This window comes from Lepisosteus platostomus, chromosome 17 (genome assembly GCF_059453375.1).
Source record: "Lepisosteus platostomus isolate fLepPlt1 chromosome 17, fLepPlt1.hap1, whole genome shotgun sequence".
NCBI lineage: Eukaryota > Metazoa > Chordata > Actinopteri > Semionotiformes > Lepisosteidae > Lepisosteus > Lepisosteus platostomus.
Genome location: NC_142627.1, coordinates 24,390,713 through 24,413,089, shown reverse-complemented (window position 1 = coordinate 24,413,089; position 22,377 = coordinate 24,390,713). Strand labels below are relative to the sequence as shown.

The following is a 22,377-nucleotide window of genomic DNA, read 5'->3' as shown; positions in this document are numbered from 1 at the left end:
GTCTCGCTGGACAGCGGTTGAGAAGAGTGTGTTCTTCCAGGAAGACAGGAGGACCCAGCTCAGGGCCCACAAGGCTCGGTGGATCAAGCGGAGAGCTACAGATCGTGTTGGCCTGAAGAAAAGATGGCACTGACTACACAGGCAGGCCGGTGAGGGCTGCGCCGAAGCGCCCATGCAACACCACAAGAAGTGCAGTGGGGTAGTGAGTGGGGAGGGGGTGAGGCCCAGTTCTCTCCTGCACTGGGAACAAATAACATTAATGGACACGCACACACATAGGGATTATACCCAATCACACATCATTTTGATTTGGCATTTTTCTCATTTTATAATCATCGCAGATTCAAAACAAATCAGATAAGAGAGGTCTGATTATGTTAGTTACTATAAAAAAGACAGAAGATACAGGCATCAACAGAACAGTTAATGTTTCTAATTCGGTGTTAATCTGCTTAGTGATAACTGTCTTTAGCATACTGGTTGGGTTTTTTCCACACAGTCTGCCTGCTATGAGTACTGATGTGAATTCAGCACTGGGTTTGACCCAAACACACTTTTGGTTTAAATTGGACTTACTGCAATTTTTTTTAATTCCAAAATAATTGTCAGCACTGCTTCAACATTCAAAAAGCTTCTCCAAAAAGAAGTTACACTCAAACTCAACTGCCAGGTGAAAAAAATATCATGGGCCTATTTCAATTCAAAGTCAGACATCTCACTTTGTGTGAAGACAGGAAACTTCATCAAGGGTTTTTAATGACAACCATTTGGGAATAAACATTTGCAAAACACAAAAAGGAGCACAGCTGGTGATAGAAATCTAATTTTCTTGTTAAATGTACCATAGACATGAAAATCAGAAAAGCACTGCATTCTTTCAAACTGTAAAATTAAGAACAAGGAGATACTGAGAATTCTAAAAATCAATATACATATGACATTCAAAATTCACACAAAAAACAATGTGGTCCCTGGAGGAATAAATATAAACTCCCGTTATAACTGAAAGTAATTTATTTCAAAGAATGTAGTTTATAAAATACTTTGCAGAATACAAATTCAGCCTTACTTGTAATGAGTGCAGTTGTGGATATATGGAATTTTGATAACTTGATTATTGTATAAATGGAACTTATTTTTTATGATGACTTCAGTGTACAGGTTATTTTTTCACAGATTAAAAAATGCCACAAATATTGAAGCAAAACATTCTAGCTCAAAACTATAAAAACTACAATATTTTACCAATATAAAAAACACAACAGCCTTTTACCATCTTCAGAATCAGAAAACCTAGATATCAATCTAAACTTCACCTACATTTTTAATTGCATGTCAATTTTTGTATTAGAAAATCTCTCAGGAGTCCATTTAATTGCCAAAGTTGAAGGTGTATCCACTGTATGAAAGCACTCATTTTAAATCAATTTGTGGGAAGCAACAAACACAAATGTCAAGTGTGCTAAGCCACATAAAAAGCAAGGTCTTCAGGGGAAAGGCACTTTCTAGCACTTGTGATAGTAAATATGAAAAAGCTATTGCTCTTTTCAGTAAGAACAGATCTCAAAGTATCCTGCAGCACCATCTGTTAAGGATCTGGTCTTAACTTCTCCCTATGATACGAGTTTAATGTATAATCCCACAAAATGCAGGTTTTACCTTGAAATGCAAAAGAAACACATCCTTGGCCTGCAATTTTGTAAATGGCAAAAAAATACGTAAAACAGTAAATCGTATCCCTAAAAATATAATTTTTACAGTGCTGGAAAAAATATTTCCCCTCTGTTTTCTGCATATTTGCACATTTTTCACAGTGAATTTGGTCAGATCTCTTTGTGTGTTGTAACGATATATAGGGGAGGGTTTGAGAGAAAAAATGACACCAAAGTTGGGTGCTTCTTTCATGTGTTTCGGTGTGCTAGATAATCAAACATGCAACCTTCAGGTGTGGAAAACATTGTTGCCCACGCCCCCTCTGGCTGACACGGGCATGTATTCCACAGTGAGACCCTCATACCAGCGCTCCAGCATGGCTGGGGGATGCTCTGCTGCAGCAGTGAATTCTGCTCCGGACTAGAGAATTACAGGAGAATCCCGGGCAGCTGGGTCAGGCAGCAAGACAACGATCCGAATCGCACAAGCAAGTCGACATCAGCATGGTTGAAGGACAAGAAATTTAGAGTTTTGGAATGGCCTAGTCACAGACCAGAGATGTTGAAACTAACAGTGCATGCTCGAAAACCCACAAATGTCACTGAGCTGAAGCAGTTCTGCATGGAGGAGCAGCCAAAATCCCCCACAGCGCAGTGAGAGACTGATCGATAACTACAGGAAACGTCTGGTTGCAGTCATTCCTTCTAAAGGTGGCCTAACCAGTTAGTGAGACTAAGGGGGCAATCACTTTTTCACACGGGGCGCTGGGTGTTGGGTAACTTTCTTTAAAAATAAGCATCAAAAAGTGGTATTATCTGTTCACCCAGGGTCCCCGTTATCTAATATTAGGTTTTGGTTGAAGACCTGATAACATTCACTGTGAAAAACATGGAGCAACGCAGGAAATCAGACAATACTTTTTCACGGCACTGTATTTACATTCAGTTCCACTGTATAGTGGAAACGGCACAGTTACGTCCCTCCTCACCACTGGAAGCCAGTGTCACTCGAGGTTACCTTGTCGGCGTCCACTTTGCCCTTGATGAACTCCGCCCTCCAGAACTGCAGGGCCTGCTCCAGCGTCAGCCCGATGCCCTTGAGGAAGAGGCCGTACTGCATGCGGCCACCGTGCCGCAGGTGGTGCTGCTCTCGCAGGGCCCTGTGCAGATGGCGCATGCACAGCGGGAACGAGCTGGTGGACATCTGGGGAGCAGGAGGGAGAGTCGCGGTCAGGCACAAGCTCTCCAGACCACGGGCTCACACACACACACACCCACACACACACAAGCTCACGCAGACACCCACACACACACAAGCTCATGCAGACACCCAGGCACGCAGGCACGCAGGCACGCAGGCACGCAGGCACGCAGGCACGCAGGCACGCAGGCACGCAGGCACGCAGGCACGCAATCGTATTGACAGAGGAAGCTTTGGTGTGGGTCTGCAGAACTAAGCAACTTTTTAAAGTTCTGGTGGCCACGTCTAATCCCCAGCACTCCCATAATGGGTTTCCTTTATATCTTTTCACATCATAAACCACAATGCACAGATCCATGTCAAGTCTGTGATGACTCTCGCACTCTCTCCTTACAGCCTCTCGCCGGGTTCCTTCTCTCTTCCTCTTCTCTTAACATACTGACTTTTTTAAAAATATGCCAACATCTTTTTGTACATAAATCCAATTAACAGTACCCACCAAAAAAGAAACATCTGCCTTACAGGGGCACAGATGGAAAATATTCAACAGCCTGCAGTCATCTTGTCCTTCAGAGTTATTTTAGGAGGGCTGTCAAAATCCTAAATAAAGGGTTCTGTCTGAACTAGGCCTCTGCTAAACCTGTCATGTTGCCACCTGAAGACATTCAATAAGAGTGATACAGGAATATGAAGTATTCAGTCCATGTTTCCTTAATCATCAATGAAATATTCCTAAATAATACAATGGTAGGAAACACCTGTTCTCCATTATACTGCCTTTCACAGCAATTCAGTAAAAGTCTTGTTTTAAGAGAAGACCAATCATGATGTACAGTACTGTACATGAATGTTTTTCCCCAGGATAAGAGAATGCATATGGGAGACAAAGATAAGAGCAGCTCAGGATGTCCAACAGCCCACATGGACTCCCAGCTCACCTACACCTGCAGGTTACACACACAATCAAGGCATGAGCTGGACTACATTAGAGATCATTACGAGGCTATAGTGTTCACTTCAATTACAAAACTTATTATGTAGTACGGAGAAGAAACAGGTCAAGCTTAAATGTCCTAAATGTAAAAAGTTAATGAAAACTTCAAAGTTTGACAAAGCTATTTATCTCATTGAAAAACCAATTTAAAGGCCACAAAGAACCCTGGGAATTTAAACATGTATTTCTCCTTCCTGTGAAGACTGATTCATTCATTGCATAATAGTCCTTCAGACAAGTCTTTTGCTGGACCTCAGTGGACTGACACGGACTGTTGCATAGCTGGGCAGACGCACTATAAAAACCCTGTGGAAACCCTGTCTCTTACTTGGACAACATGGTCAAGCAGTGCTCAGGTACAGGTTGCTGGAAAACAATGAAGAAGGGATAAAAGTTTAAATTCTGAAAAATGGATTTGAAGCTTCAATGAGAGCTGTATAAAAGCCAATTCAGTGATATGTAGTGGATACTTGAAAGTAAAGACCAACACTAAAGGTTAAATAGTGTCCTCTCCAATAGTATTAGTACAATAAAGTCAAAACCTATTAATGTTTAAGGCACTTTGTATGTGATCATGAGATTAATATGAAGTATAAGTACAGTATTTTATTTTTCCATTCCATTTGATAATAAGAGAACAACAACCTACTTTGAGTCCAACCCAGTGATTTCAAGTGACTAAGCACTAAAACTTCACTTTAAGGACTTTCAGAGTCTGTTATTGGTTGCATATTCATTTAAGACACAACTGCATGAAGTTTGAGAACCATCTAGCTCTCAAAACCCTTTGTATAATCATTGGAGATGTCTTGCACATCATTTGCTTTAGAAGCTTTGGGCTTTTGCCTATTCCTAGGGAGTTCAGACTTCAGTATCCTCAGCTGGCAAAATGTATGAAGGTGCTCACACCTGAAGAAGGCCCCACGGCTGAAATGTTTTCTTTCTTCTTTTTTTCAGCATGGAACAAACCTATTACTCGTTCCTTTGTAGCCTACGCATGCTGACGCAGCTCCCCACCTGAACGTGTAAAATGTATGCTCAGATGGATTTAAATCTGGAGGTTAACTTGGTCAATACAAGACGTTCTGCCTTCCGCCATCTGAATGACTTTGTTACAATGACTGTGCTTTGGATTACTGTCATGCCACACAGTAAGGTGCTGCCAATATGAATGAAAGACTTCATCCGCCACATAAGATGACAAAGTGTTTCTATAAACTTCTGAATGTATTCTGCTGTTGCTAACATTAGTGTCATCACCAATAAAAACAAACGAGCCTGTTCCAGAGGAATAAAGATGAGTGAGGCAGCCAGGCATGCCCAGGCCATGACATGACCTCCACCATGCTTCACAGATGAGATGCTGTTCTCTGGAGCATCTGCAGTTCCCTTCTCCACACATTAACCTTTACATCACTTAAATGGTAAACATGTATCCTGGTCTCACCTGTCCATAGAACTGTGTTGCAAAACTCTGGCCTATTTTAGTAATTTCAAGCAAATTCTATCCTGGCTTTTCTGCTCCTAGTGCTGAGAAGGTTGCATCATGTGGTATGTACTGTAATTCTGTTGTTTTTTTGTCGCCTTTGGGCTTTTACTGATTCATAATTATACCTGAGGTATCTTCATTCAGTGTGTTTCAATTGTTGATCTGATCAGCTCAATTTCTGTGCTGCAGTTCTGAATGAGTTTCAGAAGTGCTGGCTTTTTCTTTAACTTTTGGTTTTCACTTTTAACAACAGATTCAAAACACTAAAGTCAAGCAAAATGGCTTGGTTCATGGCTCTTATGTGTGCCTAATTAACCAACAGCTGACACCCCACCAACAAAAGACATCAGACAATATTCCAATATATCTGCTTCTTCAAAATAAAGAGGCCTGACACTATGCATCCAAGTCAAAAGCGTAAAATAAAACTGAATAGTTTTAATTTTTAGAACTCATAGTGAAAATTCCAGTTTAGATTTCACTGCCTTAGAAGTTCTGGAAAGCACTGAATTATAATCCTACATGACATGAATATTAAATGTGAAATTCCTGGTTTCACACACGTATATGCGAAATGTATTGGGGATTTAATTACTCATTTACTGAATCAATATTGCTTTGTGATCTAAATACAATACCAACAATCCATCTGAAGGTCATTCACCAGAAGCACAAAAAGAATTAGAATCTGACCGCGACAACTGTCTTCAGTACTTTAACGGTATACATACAATAAGGAATTTCTCTTTGTGTTAGATTTGCTTCAAGGTGAATCCTTTTGAAACATTAAGAAGTTTACTCTTACAATTAGAGAATATTTTCACTGTTTCCAGCCTCCAAGAGATCGAATGCCCCTGTGGAATTACAGCTCCTTATTGCTGTTCCAGGCCATACCTCTACACACACTCCAAGCAGTAGGTTTCCTTGTGCTGAAACGAGCGAGGACTGACTGACACATGGCATTGACAGACATCGCTGAATTGTGAGAATCGCTACAATAGAAACACAAAATGAATTTACTCTAAACACACAGAAACAAGAACTGCTTTTATTGTATAGTAACCAGGAATTTGCCCTTGGAGCCCTTTACATACTTACTGCATAGGCTCACAGTACGGTTCCCGAATCTTTCAAGTGTTACTCAAAACTACTGCTATTCTTGAGTTTCCATGAAGACAAGTCTGTCAGTTCCAACAAAAATTTTAAACTACTTAGTACCACAGAGCACGCAGCACACAAAGCTAATCACTGTGCAGTGATTTGTTTCTCTGTCGTCATTAGAGGAGCATCCATTCAAACACTAAAGAGAAATCATGAGAACACACTTTAATGACACTGTACTTTATCTGGGACATGTCAATGTCAAAGGAATGAGAAACAACCACAACACCCTGATGCCTTTGTTCCCCATAGGCAGCTGAGCAAGTCTCATACCACTCTGTAATGTGGACTCAATATGCTGATACCATCGAAAATATCAGCAAAATAATAATTTTGGAGCCAAGTGTACAAAAAGAAACTTCATTTTTTAAAACCTCATGTACAAATGTAAAATTCCAGCTGTCAGTGCCTAAGCTCAGGAAAAATGAATTAATGTAGCTCTCCAAGTCTAAACATGTTCATTAACATTTGAATTTTAAATATAATGTATAATTCACAAAGTTATTATAAAGAAAATTACAATTTTTTGTGTTAGAAGGTCCACTAACGTTTTATTGAACAAACATATCCGGAGTCTAGTGTAAAAGTCACAGACTAGCAGGGTGCCTGGTCACCACTGGAAGCTCCAGAGCTCTCACACTCCCCGGGCTTGACAAACAGCTCAAATCGTGCTATTCCCTGTGTCCAATGAGCTCCTCACTAATGAGTCAACTACATACACAACACTGAATATCACATGAGCCACACTGTCAGTCACGGATGATCAATTTATTGTAATGATGCCAAAAACATAAATCAACATCCAAAGTCTAAATTCTGAATATATTCTGTTTAAAACAAATAATGCACAAACAGTGATACATTTCTAAACCATTTATTTAGTAGAGGGCTTTGCTACTCTGCCACACAGGCCAGCTTTATGGAGTGACCGGGACATTAACGACTCATGGGCACTTTCTCCCATATCACCCCCGGAGCTCCTCCGAAGCTGCTGTTTGCCCTGTGGTGATTTCCCGAAGGGACAGCCGGGTCTAGGCAGTTTCTAGGTGGTACAATCCACTACCCACTTTTAATGGTTAACGTCACGTTTTTAAAAGGGCATTCATTCATTTTGAAATGTCTTTTATACCCTTCTCTTGATCTGCGTTTTTCCCATAACTTTATCCTAGTATTGTTTTGAAAGCTTCTTGAATTTCATGGTTGAATCTTTTCTTGAAACTCAGTGCCTGACTAAGAGACCTTATAGATGTTTATACATCACTTTTAATTCAAACCAATGGAGATTTACTGATTCAAAAGAATGATCCCATGGCTCATTTAATGCTCTGATATATGTAGAAAATCCTCCAGCCTGTAAAACATTAGTATTTAAGATTACAGAGCCTGGTTTACAGTACCTAGCTTATGAGGTCCCTCAAACAAACCCAAGATCTTGTGCATGTGTCTACGAGCTCTAGAAGCACAATCCCAGGACCACAAGAATGGTCCTGAAGAAAAAGAAAAAAACTTACATTCTCTTTCATCATTACCGGAAAGTGGCACTAAGTGGATATATACAGTACATGCCTTAATAAAACAGCAATTGCAGAAGTCAACAGTAATTCATGGGAACAATTTATAGACTCCTTGAAAACTAAATTAGATTTGTGTCAGGCCATTTGCTGTCAGTTATGCTGCACAATCAGGTTTTAGAGCTATGCTATTCAAAGAAGCCCACCTGATATGGCATACAGTACATGAATTTCATTTTGTTTATTCTCTGGGAACAGGTAGTAATACTGGAAACGTGAGCACATTAGCAAATGAATACAGCCTCCCACTAAATGTTAGTAAAAATAAAACTGCACTAATTGAAGTGCTATTCTTTTCAAAGCTTTCTCATTAATGTCCCTAAATGAGTTTGTTTATTTCAAAGTTGTAGGATCATGTTAAAAGCTGCTTCTTTCTTTAAAATTAGAACTTTTATTGCACATGCTCAATGTACTCCTGTCTTTTCTCAATACAACTAAAAATCAAAACTGAGGCCAGTTGAGTAGCCTTCAGTCTCTTCAGTATAATTTAACTTGAATGCAAAAATAACTTTCAAACAATAACGGAATTACCTAAAAGATTACCTTCTCTATCGTATTTTTTCAAGGGGAAATGTTTGCCCGTATGCTTATCGTGGGGTCCCTTACGTACAGCTAACACACGTTCTCTTTGTTAATGTAAAGCAATCCCACTTTGGAAGTAGACCAGGTTTGATACAATACATGAGAAACAGATGAATTTTGAGATGGCTAGCACATTTTTCTTTCTTTAATGGTAATGCTTTCAATTCATGAATGTGGAATACAAATGTGGACTATCAAGCTTAAAAGCACAGAAAATAATACTTTGCAATTTTTGTCAAGGTAACAGTGTCCATAATAAGTGTAACCACACCAAATGTTACATTAAGATGTCCTTTTTTACATCAAATCCCTTAGATTCCATCTAGTAGGTATAATATAAATTAATTTATCTTTAAAAAAAATAAAGGTTTACATATTAAGGAACAGAAAGCCTCTTTGAAAGAATTCTTTCAAAGCTGTGAGGAAAATCTGAGTGCTACCCTGCTTTCAAAGAGCCTAGGACAGATACCTAGCCTAGGGTGACTTGTTCTGACAACAATTAAGACCTGAAAAACAGATCTACCACCACACTGCTAAGGACTCAACAGAGAATTCTGATGACTCACAGCTCCAGAAGTAGCAGAGCAAGACTGTTTGGTTGATTTTAGGAAGTCAACAAAGAAGGCAAACATCTTAGAAATCAACAAACCCCGTTAATAAGTCGAGGCTCACCATTGAGATGGGAAATATGGCACAAATAATTGTCAAGAAGTCCCCCCATCTGTTACAAAACCACACCAGGTTACAAATTATTTCATGGCAAAAAATAAGTAAAAAACTTGCAAGCAGTTAACAACAGCAATTAGCAGAAAAGACCCCGAAACCCACTTCTTTAATTTAAAACCCCCCGTAATTTATAACCAAGGTGTTATCTTAAATGAAGCCAACCTCTCACGTGTCCTGTCACCTTTTCTTTAGACGTGCTGGCTGCATGCATGGAAATTGTAAACCTGTCTTCAATAATGACTACACTATCACAAAAAAGCTGCTTCTACCCACACAATTAACTCTATAAAAGTACATTGAAAAAGTGGTTACAGCCTGACTATATCTCATTAAATCCACTTAAATCACATCTGTTTTAATGTAAAGCTTTCTTTTACAAAGGGCACTGAAACAAAACATTATACAAAGTTGTGCGCTCCTGATTATGAGTAGATTTTTTAAAAAAACGGGACAAAAAGCATAAAAACTGGATAAGCTGCTTTTGCATTGAAAAGACTTTGCAGTAAAATACATTCAATCCTATAGGGAATTAATGCAAATTTGAAGGACAAAATTTGCATTAGGCAATGGACCAATTAATGAAAACAGCAGCCAGTGCTGAAATCATTTAAAATGTAGAATGCCTTAAATGGCTTTGGATATACAGTACAAGCATTGCCGGAGCTGGAGCTGCAATGTAAGCAAAAGTCTGCACAGAACGATCAAAATGCTGATTCTTGAGTGTGTTCACCCTGACCTAAAATGGAGTAAAAGCTAATCCGTGCCAACCTTTAAGCTCAAGGCCAGCTCAAGAGACCCCTGAAACAGACCCCGCTGCTGTGCTCCCTGGAACAGCTGGGGTCCTTCGTTTGAACCCAGCCTGCCACGTGGACTTGCTAGCCCTGCTTGACACAAGACAGGTACCAGTGGAAGAGCACCGGCTGGGAGCTGCTCCGCCTCAGATCTGTACTCCCTTCCACACAACAGAGCCCTCACATCACCTTTGGGAGAATGTGGTGTCTAACGACTACAAAAGCGAAGGCTTCCACGGCCCTCTTGCATGTCATTATATTACATTACAATCACTACATTCCATATCAGGAATAATTGGTACAAAGAAGTGTTATGATCCATAATTTATCCCCTAACTTTCTGAACAATCAGCAGCTTATGGAAGCTTAGATCTTCATGAAATAAATGGCCTGTATCACTACCATTCAGACACCCCTAGTCCATACTCTACACTGTTACAGTATATATCCATATGTAATTGTGGTTACTGATTTCTGAGGCTTATTTTGAGAACTTGGGAAAAATGACATGAACTTATCAAGGAGACAGGTTTTCATGAGACTGTAGCACCTGATGGACCAGACACAACGATAAGCTTAGACGTTATACATACTGAATCTATCTGCTCCAGGGACACTTTTCCAATATTCTTCTGAATGCTGTAATCTTGTCCAACATAAGCATGGCTGAAAAGAAAAAACAAACAAATTTAAGCTTGGAAAATTAACCTACCTGCAGTAGGTACTTTGCAGTATGCTATTCCAATCACCTATTTTGTCATTATCGCCCAGTATATTATCTACAAAGCAAATACAGACCACATTGTTCTGCCTGTCAGCATACACTTGCTTTTCCCCACTGATGGTTCAACCAGCCTTGACACCATTCTATTCAAAAGCTGGGATACCAGAGGACTTCTGACAATGTGCATGCATTTTCCTGAAGGTGCAATCAACACCCTTGTCAGACATTTGCGTAAATACAGCTGTGTTCATGGATTTAATAGAGTTGGGAACATTTGCTGTTCTTATGGCACTGAGTGATCCCAGAGGATCTGACACATCATAGACAGCTGGGTCCTGGAGTGAAAGCAGCAAGTCACGTGCAATTTGGTAATGAATGTAGAGATAATGCATTATTGCATGACAAGCACAACATCTTAAGAACTTGTGTTGCTTTTTTGATTGTCCAATGAAAGTGGGAAAAGTTCAAAACTATTAAAGTGTTCAAGGTAGACTTCCATTAAAGTCCCTTTAAACGTTCCGTGTTTTTTTGTTTTTTTGTCACATGCATTCTGTGATATACTGTATTTCCAGTGAAGGCTGTTACTTCCCATGTTGGTAGATTAAATAAGTCTTTAAACCGACAGCCAGCAAGGGTACATAAGAAGTGAATTAGCATCACACAACCACGGTTCTGAAGAGTAATGCACTCAAGCATAAGAAACATCGATGTACTTCGCTTTCTCTCATACACTAGTGACAAGCTGCCTAGCCATGCTGTCGAAGCTTATATTCCGTCTTATTTCAAAAACCAGCTGGATGAGTCCCTCAGATCCATTAGCTCATAGCAGGCAAACAACTGCGATGATCATGGTGGCCTCCTTGGTCTGTAACCTTTTTATGTGCCGAGCTACTTCAGAAGCTGGAATTTTTAAAGCTCTAGGTAAAGGCACTGAACACAAAAAGTTCAGAAGAAAACCAGCTCGACAAGAAACGAAACAGAAAATGAGTTTTCAGCTGTGTTCTGAAGACTTTTATTATTGGCTCACCAGGTTTCTTTTGTCTGTACCTTTCAAGATACTAAATACTAGTACTGAGTGCTCAACCTCCTCTGCTCAAGACTAGAGATCCAGTGCCTTAAAAGTGTTTTGTAAAAGGGCATAGAAATGACTTCAGAGCATATCATTTTGTAACAAGGTGACCTGATCTGAATTTTACGTTTCACGACAAACTCACTGGCCTGGCCTGATATTACTGGCCTGTTATAGCCTAAAATTTTTAAAACGCATAGATATGTTATCAAAACAAAGAGCTGCAAGGCTTTTCAGCAGCTTAACTGTGACACCTCAGTTCTAGTAAGGAAATTGGCTCTTAATTAACCTGAACTTAACAGTTTTGATTAAATAATTAAAGACTTGGTCAGAATAAGTTCACAGGCTCATCAGCCGAGTAATTAGTGCCCTGTTTGAACATGCTGGTGGTTGGTTCAGTGAAATGATTAAAGCTCTGTGTGGAATAAGCTGACATTCCAAATAGCCAATGGTCTATAATTGTTCTATAATGACAATTCCACACTCCACTATAGAAGATATGTTATTTCACTCAAAGCCAGAATCTTAAATGGGACATGATCATTTGTTTTGTTTGTTGATGTACAAACTGACGTGTTACAGCCAGGTTTGCTCCTCACCTTCTCAGCACATTGTGTGCGACATGGACTTGCCACTTGAACCTGCTAATTACCTATTAACATGCGTGACTCGGTTAATGGGTTTTTCTAGGTCAGAAGACGTCAGTTCAGAAAGTAAGCAGGCCAGTAAAGAGGGTCAAAGTATCCACAAACAGTGATTATCCATGCAAAATTAAATGTTACAAATACAAAACCATCAGTTATTTCACATTTTGAATGTTAAATCTCAAAAAGAATGACTTTGGCAGCTGGAAGCATGTAAATGGAGTATCCTGTCATCTCATAGATCAGTGTCTACACTGTGGGACAGGTTGTTCTAGAAAACCACCATTGTCTTGAGACCTTTTACGCCATTCTAAAGCCCAAATGCACATCCTCTGGCTCTCGGTTCACTGCTCACAAACCACTGGATTACCCTTTTCAGCCCTCTCAACATTTTACGGACCTGAAGCACTTTCAATACTATGTGCCCAGTTATACCGACTGAAGAAGTTATTATTTTTTCAGTTTTTCTATTTTGTGACACGGTTTTTAGACCAAGAAATAAGATAACCACTCTAATCTGAAATTCTTACAGAACAACAAGATCCTTTTTATAACTGTGACTGACACATCGACACATTGTACGACTTTATCCTCCCTGACTTCGAAGATGAATGCCAGACTGAGCCACAATGTGTACATCACAGGGCCAGCTTAGCTGTACGCTCCTTCTTCTGAGGCAAGCTGTGGCCAGAAACTGCTTGGAGCTTAATCCCTCTCACTGTCTTTTTGATGCAAAAGAGTCTGGCATTAGGGGATGCTTGTTTCTTTCAGAAGCACAGGACGGCATTTAACATCGCTTTATCGTGCTGCCCCAGCAAACATGACTCAGGAACACAGCAGTGAATCGTAACCTACTGTTCCTGCAGTCTCTTTGTAAATGCATCCAATTAAGAATGGGCATTTGGAATAAAGTCCCCATCCACTTGTACTGAAGTCCTTTGAGAATGTCTTTATTATTACTCTTCTTTGTGTGAATGCAGTGCAAATATCCTCACATGAGCAAGACTGGATGGTTATGATAAGCGAAACACCTTTCCAATTGAAAAGGGATTCCAACATGTCCCTTTCGGTCCCATCCTGTGATCACGGTGCAGCATGAGTCTTATATAGACTCAGCACAGGGAATTTGGTCAGGAATTTGCAGCAGCAGCAGATGGAAGCTCAGAGTGACACGAATGAGAAAACAGCTGGGATCACCAGCTCACTGCGCTCCAGCACCCCCTGCTGGTGGGCAGGCAGCAACAGGATTGAGCACGATCAGTGAGAGAGCTCTGTCCAGCTCCAAGGCAGACGCTAGAACTGTGGTGTCACGTGCCAGTACTGGGGGCTACGGTAAGGATGGGAAAATGTTATGGCTCAATAATTTTCTCTCTGCAATCTATGGGATTTTAGTTATGAAAATAATTGGGGAACCTGAATGATGATAAAAGAGAAACAAAGTATAGACACATGGGAGGTTAGCAATCACATATTCCCATCACGTCTTACCAAACAGACAGCATGAATGTGTACAGTCACAACATATCAAGGACCAATGAAACAACTGCACTTGAAGACCCATTCTCAAAATTAAATTTGTTTAAAGTAACATTAATTTGCATTTGACAGTATATATACTGTTGGCTGTATTTTAAGAACTTTTGTATGCATACAGAGAATGTACATACTATATATTATTTTTGGAAGCAATATAGCTCTTGAGAAATGCAATTTTTTTCCAATCCACAAAGCACATTTTGATACCATATCCAAATTATTAGTGTTCAGTAAGCAGTACACTATGAATTTAGTTTTAATTGCTCTAGTGGGGGTTGCCCAATATGACCACATTTTACAAAATCGAACTATGGATTAGTGACAAGTGTACACCACTTCAGGCCTTGACAGAAACAGGTTGTAATATAGACATATCCCAAACTACTCTAGCTGTTCACTACTGGCTGCTGTAAGATGGCCATCTGTTATCAGACACACTGAACCCTTTCAATCAGTCACACTATTCTGTCCCAGAAATGCTAAACAGGATTCAGAGCTAGGCAAAGTGCATGCCAGCACACTGTGGGAATGTTGCTCTGTGCCAGGAATAGTCACACCTTACAGTGTGTTAGCTGTCATCATCATCCTGGAAAAGAGTCAGTACTCCACTACTCCAAAACAAGGTGATGATGACCAGCAATTACTGGTGCCAGCACCTCCTGGTCACAGGGCATTACCAACACAAGGCTGGCTGTGATATCTCCCTCCTGAGCTTGTTCATCTGGTTAAAAGGCAAAACGTCTACAGTCAATGTTCCCAGATGATGGCACCCCACTCCAAACCAACTGCCTAGCGAAGAAAACACATTAAACTGCTGCCAGATGAACCGGCCACAGTGAAAAGGAATCCACTCAGGTCTGTTAAGCACACAGACCAACAAAGTGACAGTGGCATTACAGCGTGATACCACACAGCAGTAAACACTGGTCTCTGATGGGTTACAGCGGTCTTGTGGGATGATGAAAGTGATGAAATGTTGCTTGTCTGTTGATGACATATGCATTGCAGAACGAGGAAATGATGAATTCCAAAAGATGTAGCTACCTGTGACAGGGCCATTCCCTGTTAGTGTTCCCTAAATAGGTCCACTGCAAATGAGGAGCAGCCTCGTGCATTTGGCTTGAAATCACGAGCAGGCTGTGTAATGTAGGCAGGTAACCATACTGTAGCTCTCAATGCAGCTCCTAAATGATGCTTCTTTTACTAGCAGAAACTTCAAGTGGCACATGTATGATGTGCATCAGCATTGAGTAAAGACACATGAACTTGAAACAGTTTGGAAATGTTAAAAGATAATTATCAATTGGTTACAATACTGCGGTCTGAAATGTTGAGCAAACTTAAAATACAGGGTCGTCCAACAGTACTGGAAAAGCAAATCCAAAATTCATATTTTGGCGAAATGTGTACTTGTGACCATGAGATTAATATGATTAATACAATATGATACATAATTCAGGATGTGATCAGAAGTACAAAGATGAGCCATGAGAACTTTGAAACTAACTGGACTGATGAGACCACGATTGACTAAAGTGCTGGAAAGAACTACAGATGCTTCAAGGAGCAGCCCCTCATCTGTGAAGCATGGCCTGGGCAAGCATGCAGTAGCTACCTCACTCATCTTTATCACTGATGGATACAGACTTCACACGTTTACAGAAACATTTTGTGTGTGTGTGCAGAAGGAAATGTGTGCATACTTATTGGGCATTACTTCACCATACATCATAAGAATGACTCAAAAGTATGTCCAATGGAACTAAAGATTTCATCAGTAAGAAAATGTGGAAATCTAGACTTGTCAAGTCATTCACAAAGGGCTATACAACCAAATACTGAGTTATACTCTCTGAATGGTCCCAACTCCTACTTAAAATCACTGCGTTGACGAAAAAGAATACTGTTATAATATGATAAAATGTATGCACAGAATTATGGAACAACTGCACTTATTCATATTAATCTCATGATCACAAATATATATCCCTTGAATTACAAGAATAACAGACATCTTCACTATAATACTTTTTGCAGGTGTTTGTGTACAGTATATACTGAACAGCAAAAGAGACTGTTCATATGTATGGTTTTAGAAAAACAAAGTATACAGAGTTTGGACATTAGGTGCCTTTTTGGGCATCAGATTGATTCAAGACTGACCTTTGCCTACTGTATGTACCTTGTGATGTTAAAAAGTTGACAGGGCTCAGATAATGAGGTTACATGTCAATCTTAATGTAAATTAGGAAAGAAAAACACAGATTAACAAAATATGCCCAATTTATCAAGAGGATGATGCCTTTGTGAGATCAATATGTGGGAGACATGAGTAAGTCACCCTGGCCTGATGCACTCATTGTTGTGTACAACAGACTCATTGACCCAAAGGGTGATGGTCTAGGCAGATCTGTTTTAATTGCTAAGGACCTCCACCTGCAGTGATGGCAATCTGCTGCTCTTCCTGAGGGCTCATCCTGATGTGCTTCCACACGCCGCTTGTGTAACAATGGCTTTCTTGTGAGATAATGTGACATTTGCACCCTACCTTGCTAGATATGAGCCCCACTGCACATGTGTGGGGTGAACAGGTATGAATTGTGGCATCCAGGGTTCATCCTTCTCCTGGTTCCATTAGAATAATGGATTAAATACTACAAGTCAGCGCCTGTAAGTGTTGCAGATGTACAGCTCGCAGTGCCTCCAACAGTGAAAGCACGCACAGGTTGCTTGTAACATGCACAATAGACCCCCCTTGAAATGTTCCTGTTGTTTAACAAACCGTCAGTGCATGTATTACACAAAAGATTGTCATTTTCCATATAATAACTGTGTAAATGTGTAGCCTTTATATGCGATAGGTTTCTCCTGGTGTGCAGTATATATATCTATCGAGCCATTCTCAGTAACGTCATTGTGGAGAATGACCTAGAGGTACCTGGCCTTGCAAGTAAGACTCTCTTCAGAGATCCACCCAATCACAGCAGTGCAGCTAAAGACGTCTCAAGCTGGCACAGCTCTATTCAGTGGTCTAGAACAGCTGTCAACAACAGGGGTTTAGAAACCACTCATAAGAGCAACCTTGAGCTCCTGGCTACACACTGTAAAAGAATAACTGCTTTCTGAGGGTAAAATATAAAAACCTCAGATTTATGATTATAAAAATAACTCCACTACAATCTCCTCCACTAAAATATTGTTTTAAACTTCTGAGGATAAAATCACATGCTGTCTGCATGCTGTGTGTACCTCAATGACTTTCAACACTGTTCTGTGTTTTTTTCCCTTTTGTTCTGAAAAATACTGTCTAGACATGAGAGCAGGACTTTAATAAAAAATATGTCTCTCTCTCTCCATGTCACCAAGCCCTGGACAGGCATCGGCTTTTCCATTAGGCAGGGCTGACGTTAGAAATGTGTCGGCGAAACCGTTCAATAGAAAACGGGCTGCATCTGCAGCCGATGTTATCGTGACTTCATAAAGGCATGCAGCTGGAGGAGGAAGAGGAGCAGAATTACCTGAGATGGCTAAGCAGGGGCTGGAGCCTCTCATCAGACTGCAGCACAGGCAGGGAGCGCGCCGTCAGCTACGAGACAAAGACACGCCAATGAGTTGGATCACACAGCCGTCTTGTTACCACAAAAATAAAACGGCCATCTCTTGTTGAACCGAGGTTACACTTTGAAATTTGGGTGAAAAAAAATTCAACTGAACCACCAGAAATCAATATTCAATGAACACTGAAAAACAATTTTAAAGATCAAAAGTGTATCTAATCACTAATCACTTAACATAGAGCCCTAAGCTGTTGTGCTGTATCTATACACTGTAGAGAAAGGACAACATTTTTTACGATTTTTCCAGCAGATTTTTTTTCCCCAAGTGGTTTCAACACGACAAAACAGTGTAGCATGTTCTTCCACAGAGTACAATCCACAACAAATGCCTGCAGGATCATAGCAGACAGAAACACAAGTAATGAGATACTTTTCTTCTTTGTTAAAGAATGGGATTATGTCCCACAGATCTTGTAAATTTACGTGTTAGAGGCTTCACAGAAGATGTAGACTTCAGAAGCCTTTAAAGAAAAAATCTTTTCACTGGGGCCCCTTGCAGAAAATCAATGGGCTACACCCTGAGCTATTCAAGTCACGCTAGCCCTGCGTGCGAGTTTAACAGGGGTATATAAATATTTTCTTATGCATGAAATGCTTTTAGTTCTGATTTAGTCTCAATTTCTCATTTGAAAGTTATACAATCTGTCATCTGAAATTATTACACTTTATCATTGAAAAAACCCTGTAAAGAAAAATTAAATGGGCAAACTACCATTTCAATCTGTGACTGTAAAACCTGTAAAACCAATTAAAGCAGGGTTTAGCCCTTCTGCAGAGAAACGAGACTCGTTTAAGCAATTAGACCATCAATCACTCCTCACCTATGATAACAAGGCATCAATAACTGAAAGAAAACGGGGACCATAATGAAGAGGTTCTACGTTTAAAACAGGATCAAATTATTGAAACAGCAGAGTGGTAAGTAGTGTACAGGAGGCTGGTCTCATCGCAGAGGATTAATGATTGCCGAGTTAGAGCTTAGTTAAAGCAAAGAAGGTTTTGCTCTAAAATAAAAATCTTAGAGGAAAATGCTGACTTGGCAGAAGAGCTCTCTCAGTGGCATGCAGCTTGAGGAAATTCAGATCTTTGAGCTATGGAACAGTTTAAAACAATAGCTGTTACAACAGACAGTTCAGACATCCTTAAATTAAAAAGGAAATACAAAATATAAAATTCCTTGTACTTGTACTCCTTTGGTAAAGCAGCTTTAAGCAACAAGTGAGGAGAAAATTGACTGAGTTTTTGAGTACATATTTTATTCACTTACAGTAACTGTACTCTTAACACCTTCAAATTCTGTTATGCAACACAGTGCCATTATTTAGCTCTAAAAAAGTATTTCCTCTGAGCTTTACAGGCTAAAGTATAACCACAGACACCTTAAAAAACAAAACCCTCATTAGAAACCCGTCCATCTGATTAGAGCTGTGTGTACCACCTCCTAGAGTAATTTTAGAACAAAGTCAATGGGTCTGTAGTTTATCAGCCCTTGCTACCATCATTTAGAACATTTAAAGAAGAAAAATCCACAGTTGGATGGGCAGCACTTGCCAATTTCACACTCTTTAATGAAACACTCACTCCTGCACGTCCTGTCCTCAAATTGCATAGGAAAATCATTAAAATGCATGTGAATCACAAAGGCGCACATGTAGGAGGAAGTCATTACTTTACTGGGGTGATGTTGCTGACCTACCTAATTACTGAGAAACAAGAAGTACATGGACCAGATACCTGAACCGCCATTGGAGGTCAGGCCACACGGGCCCAGTGTGCCAACTAAAATTGAAGACATCTCTAGCTGACCTGAAACAGAACCGTTAGCAGCTTCATTACCAGGGCAATTGGCTCCAACTTCCCCATCTGAGTATGAAATTACAACAGGGAGAAGAATTAAAATAACATTCATATCCTACTTGTCAAAGACCCCAATAACTGACAGTTTTAGAAAGCAGACAAACCAGGAAAAACCCAGGACTCAATGTGTACTAAATGCATATGCAAAATTCCACTTTTTACACATTCAACAGATTCCAGGCTCTGAGCTCAGTAAAGCTGCTGTGCAGTTTAGTGTCTGAAAATCAAAATTACAGATATTAAAAAAGGTGCCAATTAGTAGTAATTCCTATGTTCTCTTACCTGAATAAGGTAATTCAGAAAAGGCAAAGCTACATATTAGGTAGGCCAGGAACAGATACAGACAGGGATATGGCCTATATTGAATCAAGATCTCACTCTCTGCATAGAAGTTGATGTAACAGCACTTATCATGCCATCCATGAAACAATGAAGAACGTGACGATGATGTGTACAGACTTCACACACATATATAGAAATGCATGCACACAGCTAACAGTATATAAGCTCCCTCTATGCCCACATTATTTTGACAATCAGGGCTTCAGTCTCAAAAGGTCCACATTTGTGACCCTTGCCCTCTGGAGATTGATGTGTGTTTCACACTGTTGCACACACAATACGTTTGCCATCTCCACTGGTTTATGAATGATGGATGCTGACCTCTCAAGAAGCCACCTGTGTGAAGACACTATTACTCAAGCATGAACACATTTAGAGACCAGATGACTGGTGCACCAGCAAGGAAGCACAAGGCAGGAGCACCTGCTACAGATCCTTCTCACCATCGATGAACTTATTATATTTTAAGCCTGGTCTGGATGAGATCTTATCCAATCTCCCCTTTCCTCTTCAGCAAAAGAAAAATTGTAAGAATTTGGTTCTTTTTATTTGAACAAAAGGACAACACTGCCAATCCTGTCTGTGTATCAGAAAATGCAGCTATGCGATAATGAAATAGTGTTGTGACCTCCCAATTTGCTGCCATGCCTGAGAACATAAACATGCAAAGGATAGCTCTTCAGCAAAAGGACAATATTCAAACTGTGGGCCTCACTGGAGGGGTTGGAACAGGATGATCTTGTTGGAGAGCAGTAATCTGGCACAACATGACATATTTACTGAAGACACTTAGGATATATGGACATGTATAGTATATGAATCTCCAGGAGGCCGTGACCAATCCCGAGTGTTTATTTTCAGGACTCTCCTCCAGGACAGACGGTTCTTTTTGGAAGCTGGCTGGATGTGAAAATGGGGCTTGCGTTTTGGTGTCAGGACATGTCAGGCATGAATGTTTCCTGACAACATTCCTGGAATTAACTGACTTTGATATTACTTTTGGTAGAGCTGAGGGCAACAGAGACCAATGCCCAGGTTCAGGCATCTACATCACTGCAAAATAATGCCATTATGCCTGATCTTGGTGTGGTAAAGATATGGCCTCAGTTTAATCCTTCAGTCAAAGAATTCACTTTGGTTTTAGGCAGACATAAATCACACTGCGATGTGTGATGTACAATGTGGAGATGCTAACCAAGTCACTATCAGATCACAGAGTTTTGCAGATGTTTTAACTAATACATTTTTGTATTTCAATACACCACCACTACAAAATGAGACTTTTCAGATTGGCATTTGCAATCTAAATTGCAGGAATTTCATTATATTAAATGTGGCTCAGTCAATAAACCTCATTTCTGTGGGATGCAATCAAAGGTGTTATTACAGATAACTATAATATTTGCCTCAAAATTGCATAAACCTCATCTTAGGAAAATTACTGAACTGGAAACCAAGTTGGAATTCTTTAGAGCATGCTCAACAATATCACCTTTTCTGAGGTCACAGATTTGAAAAACAACCTTGTATGACAATAATTAAACTCATTACACAGACAACATGCTTCATTCCTTGTACAAAGACTCAGGCAGAATTAGTATTTAAGTGGCAGTGGACCAAGCTACTTACAAGTTCTGGGACTCAGCAACAATGAACATTTTACTATTATTCCTACTGTCAGATCCCATGAAGTTAAACTTCATGCTATGCATACTATACTGTAAACTGCACAGTTCAGATACTCAATTTGATCTCACACACCCACTCACACTAGGGATAATAGATGGCAAAAATTATGTCCACTTTTGCTTGACATGACATAGGAAGGAAAAGGAAAAGGGCATATTTGGGAGTAATATCAAGACTGCTGTTATATCCCTATTAGGAAAAAAAAATATCCCTCCCTTTGTGCAAGTGACATGTGGATTGAATTTAGGACACCTCCAGAACACTCACTCACTCTACTTCTCTCTCTACGTCTCTGCACCAATCTGTATGCAAAGATGCTTTAATGCTGGCAAGAGTCTTATATGACAAAATGAGTTCACTGCAATCAGGCAGGCTTATTAAAAACACTACAGACAATGCTGCTTGCGTGGGAATATCTTAATGACTCTGCATTATACTGTATGGTTCTGGATCCCTTAATTAAAATTGTATACGGTCACCCCACTGTCACACTGGGCAGGTGTTCATCCAGGAAGCCCACTTTGCCCTCCGTGTCTTTGTAGATTGTAGATCTCTGTAGATTGTCTTTGGAATCTACAGCTCAGGCTGCTGCTCAATTACCCACTTTCATCCCGTTCCATGTTAATAATACTCTATATATTTGCTACACAGGCGATGTAGCGTTATACGGTATGTGACAATATCTCCCAATCCCTGGCTCAACTCTATTTCCAAACATTTCAGTACTCCGTC

The 22,377-nt window shown here is 40.0% G+C and overlaps 1 protein-coding gene across 2 annotated transcripts in view; it reads right to left on the bottom strand.

The window, feature by feature from the left end:
- Positions 1–22,377, bottom strand: part of prim2 (DNA primase subunit 2) — a 107,550-nt gene that overhangs the window by 30,664 nt on the left and 54,509 nt on the right. For both annotated transcript variants that reach the window (XM_088610531.1, XM_088610532.1), the window contains 3 exons: positions 17,659–17,726; positions 10,761–10,833; positions 2,671–2,856 (listed from right to left, as the gene is read on the bottom strand). In XM_088610531.1, the coding sequence (XP_088466657.1) occupies positions 2,671–2,856; positions 10,761–10,833; positions 17,659–17,726 (327 nt within the window). The remainder of the gene's footprint in view (positions 1–2,670; positions 2,857–10,760; positions 10,834–17,658; positions 17,727–22,377) is intronic.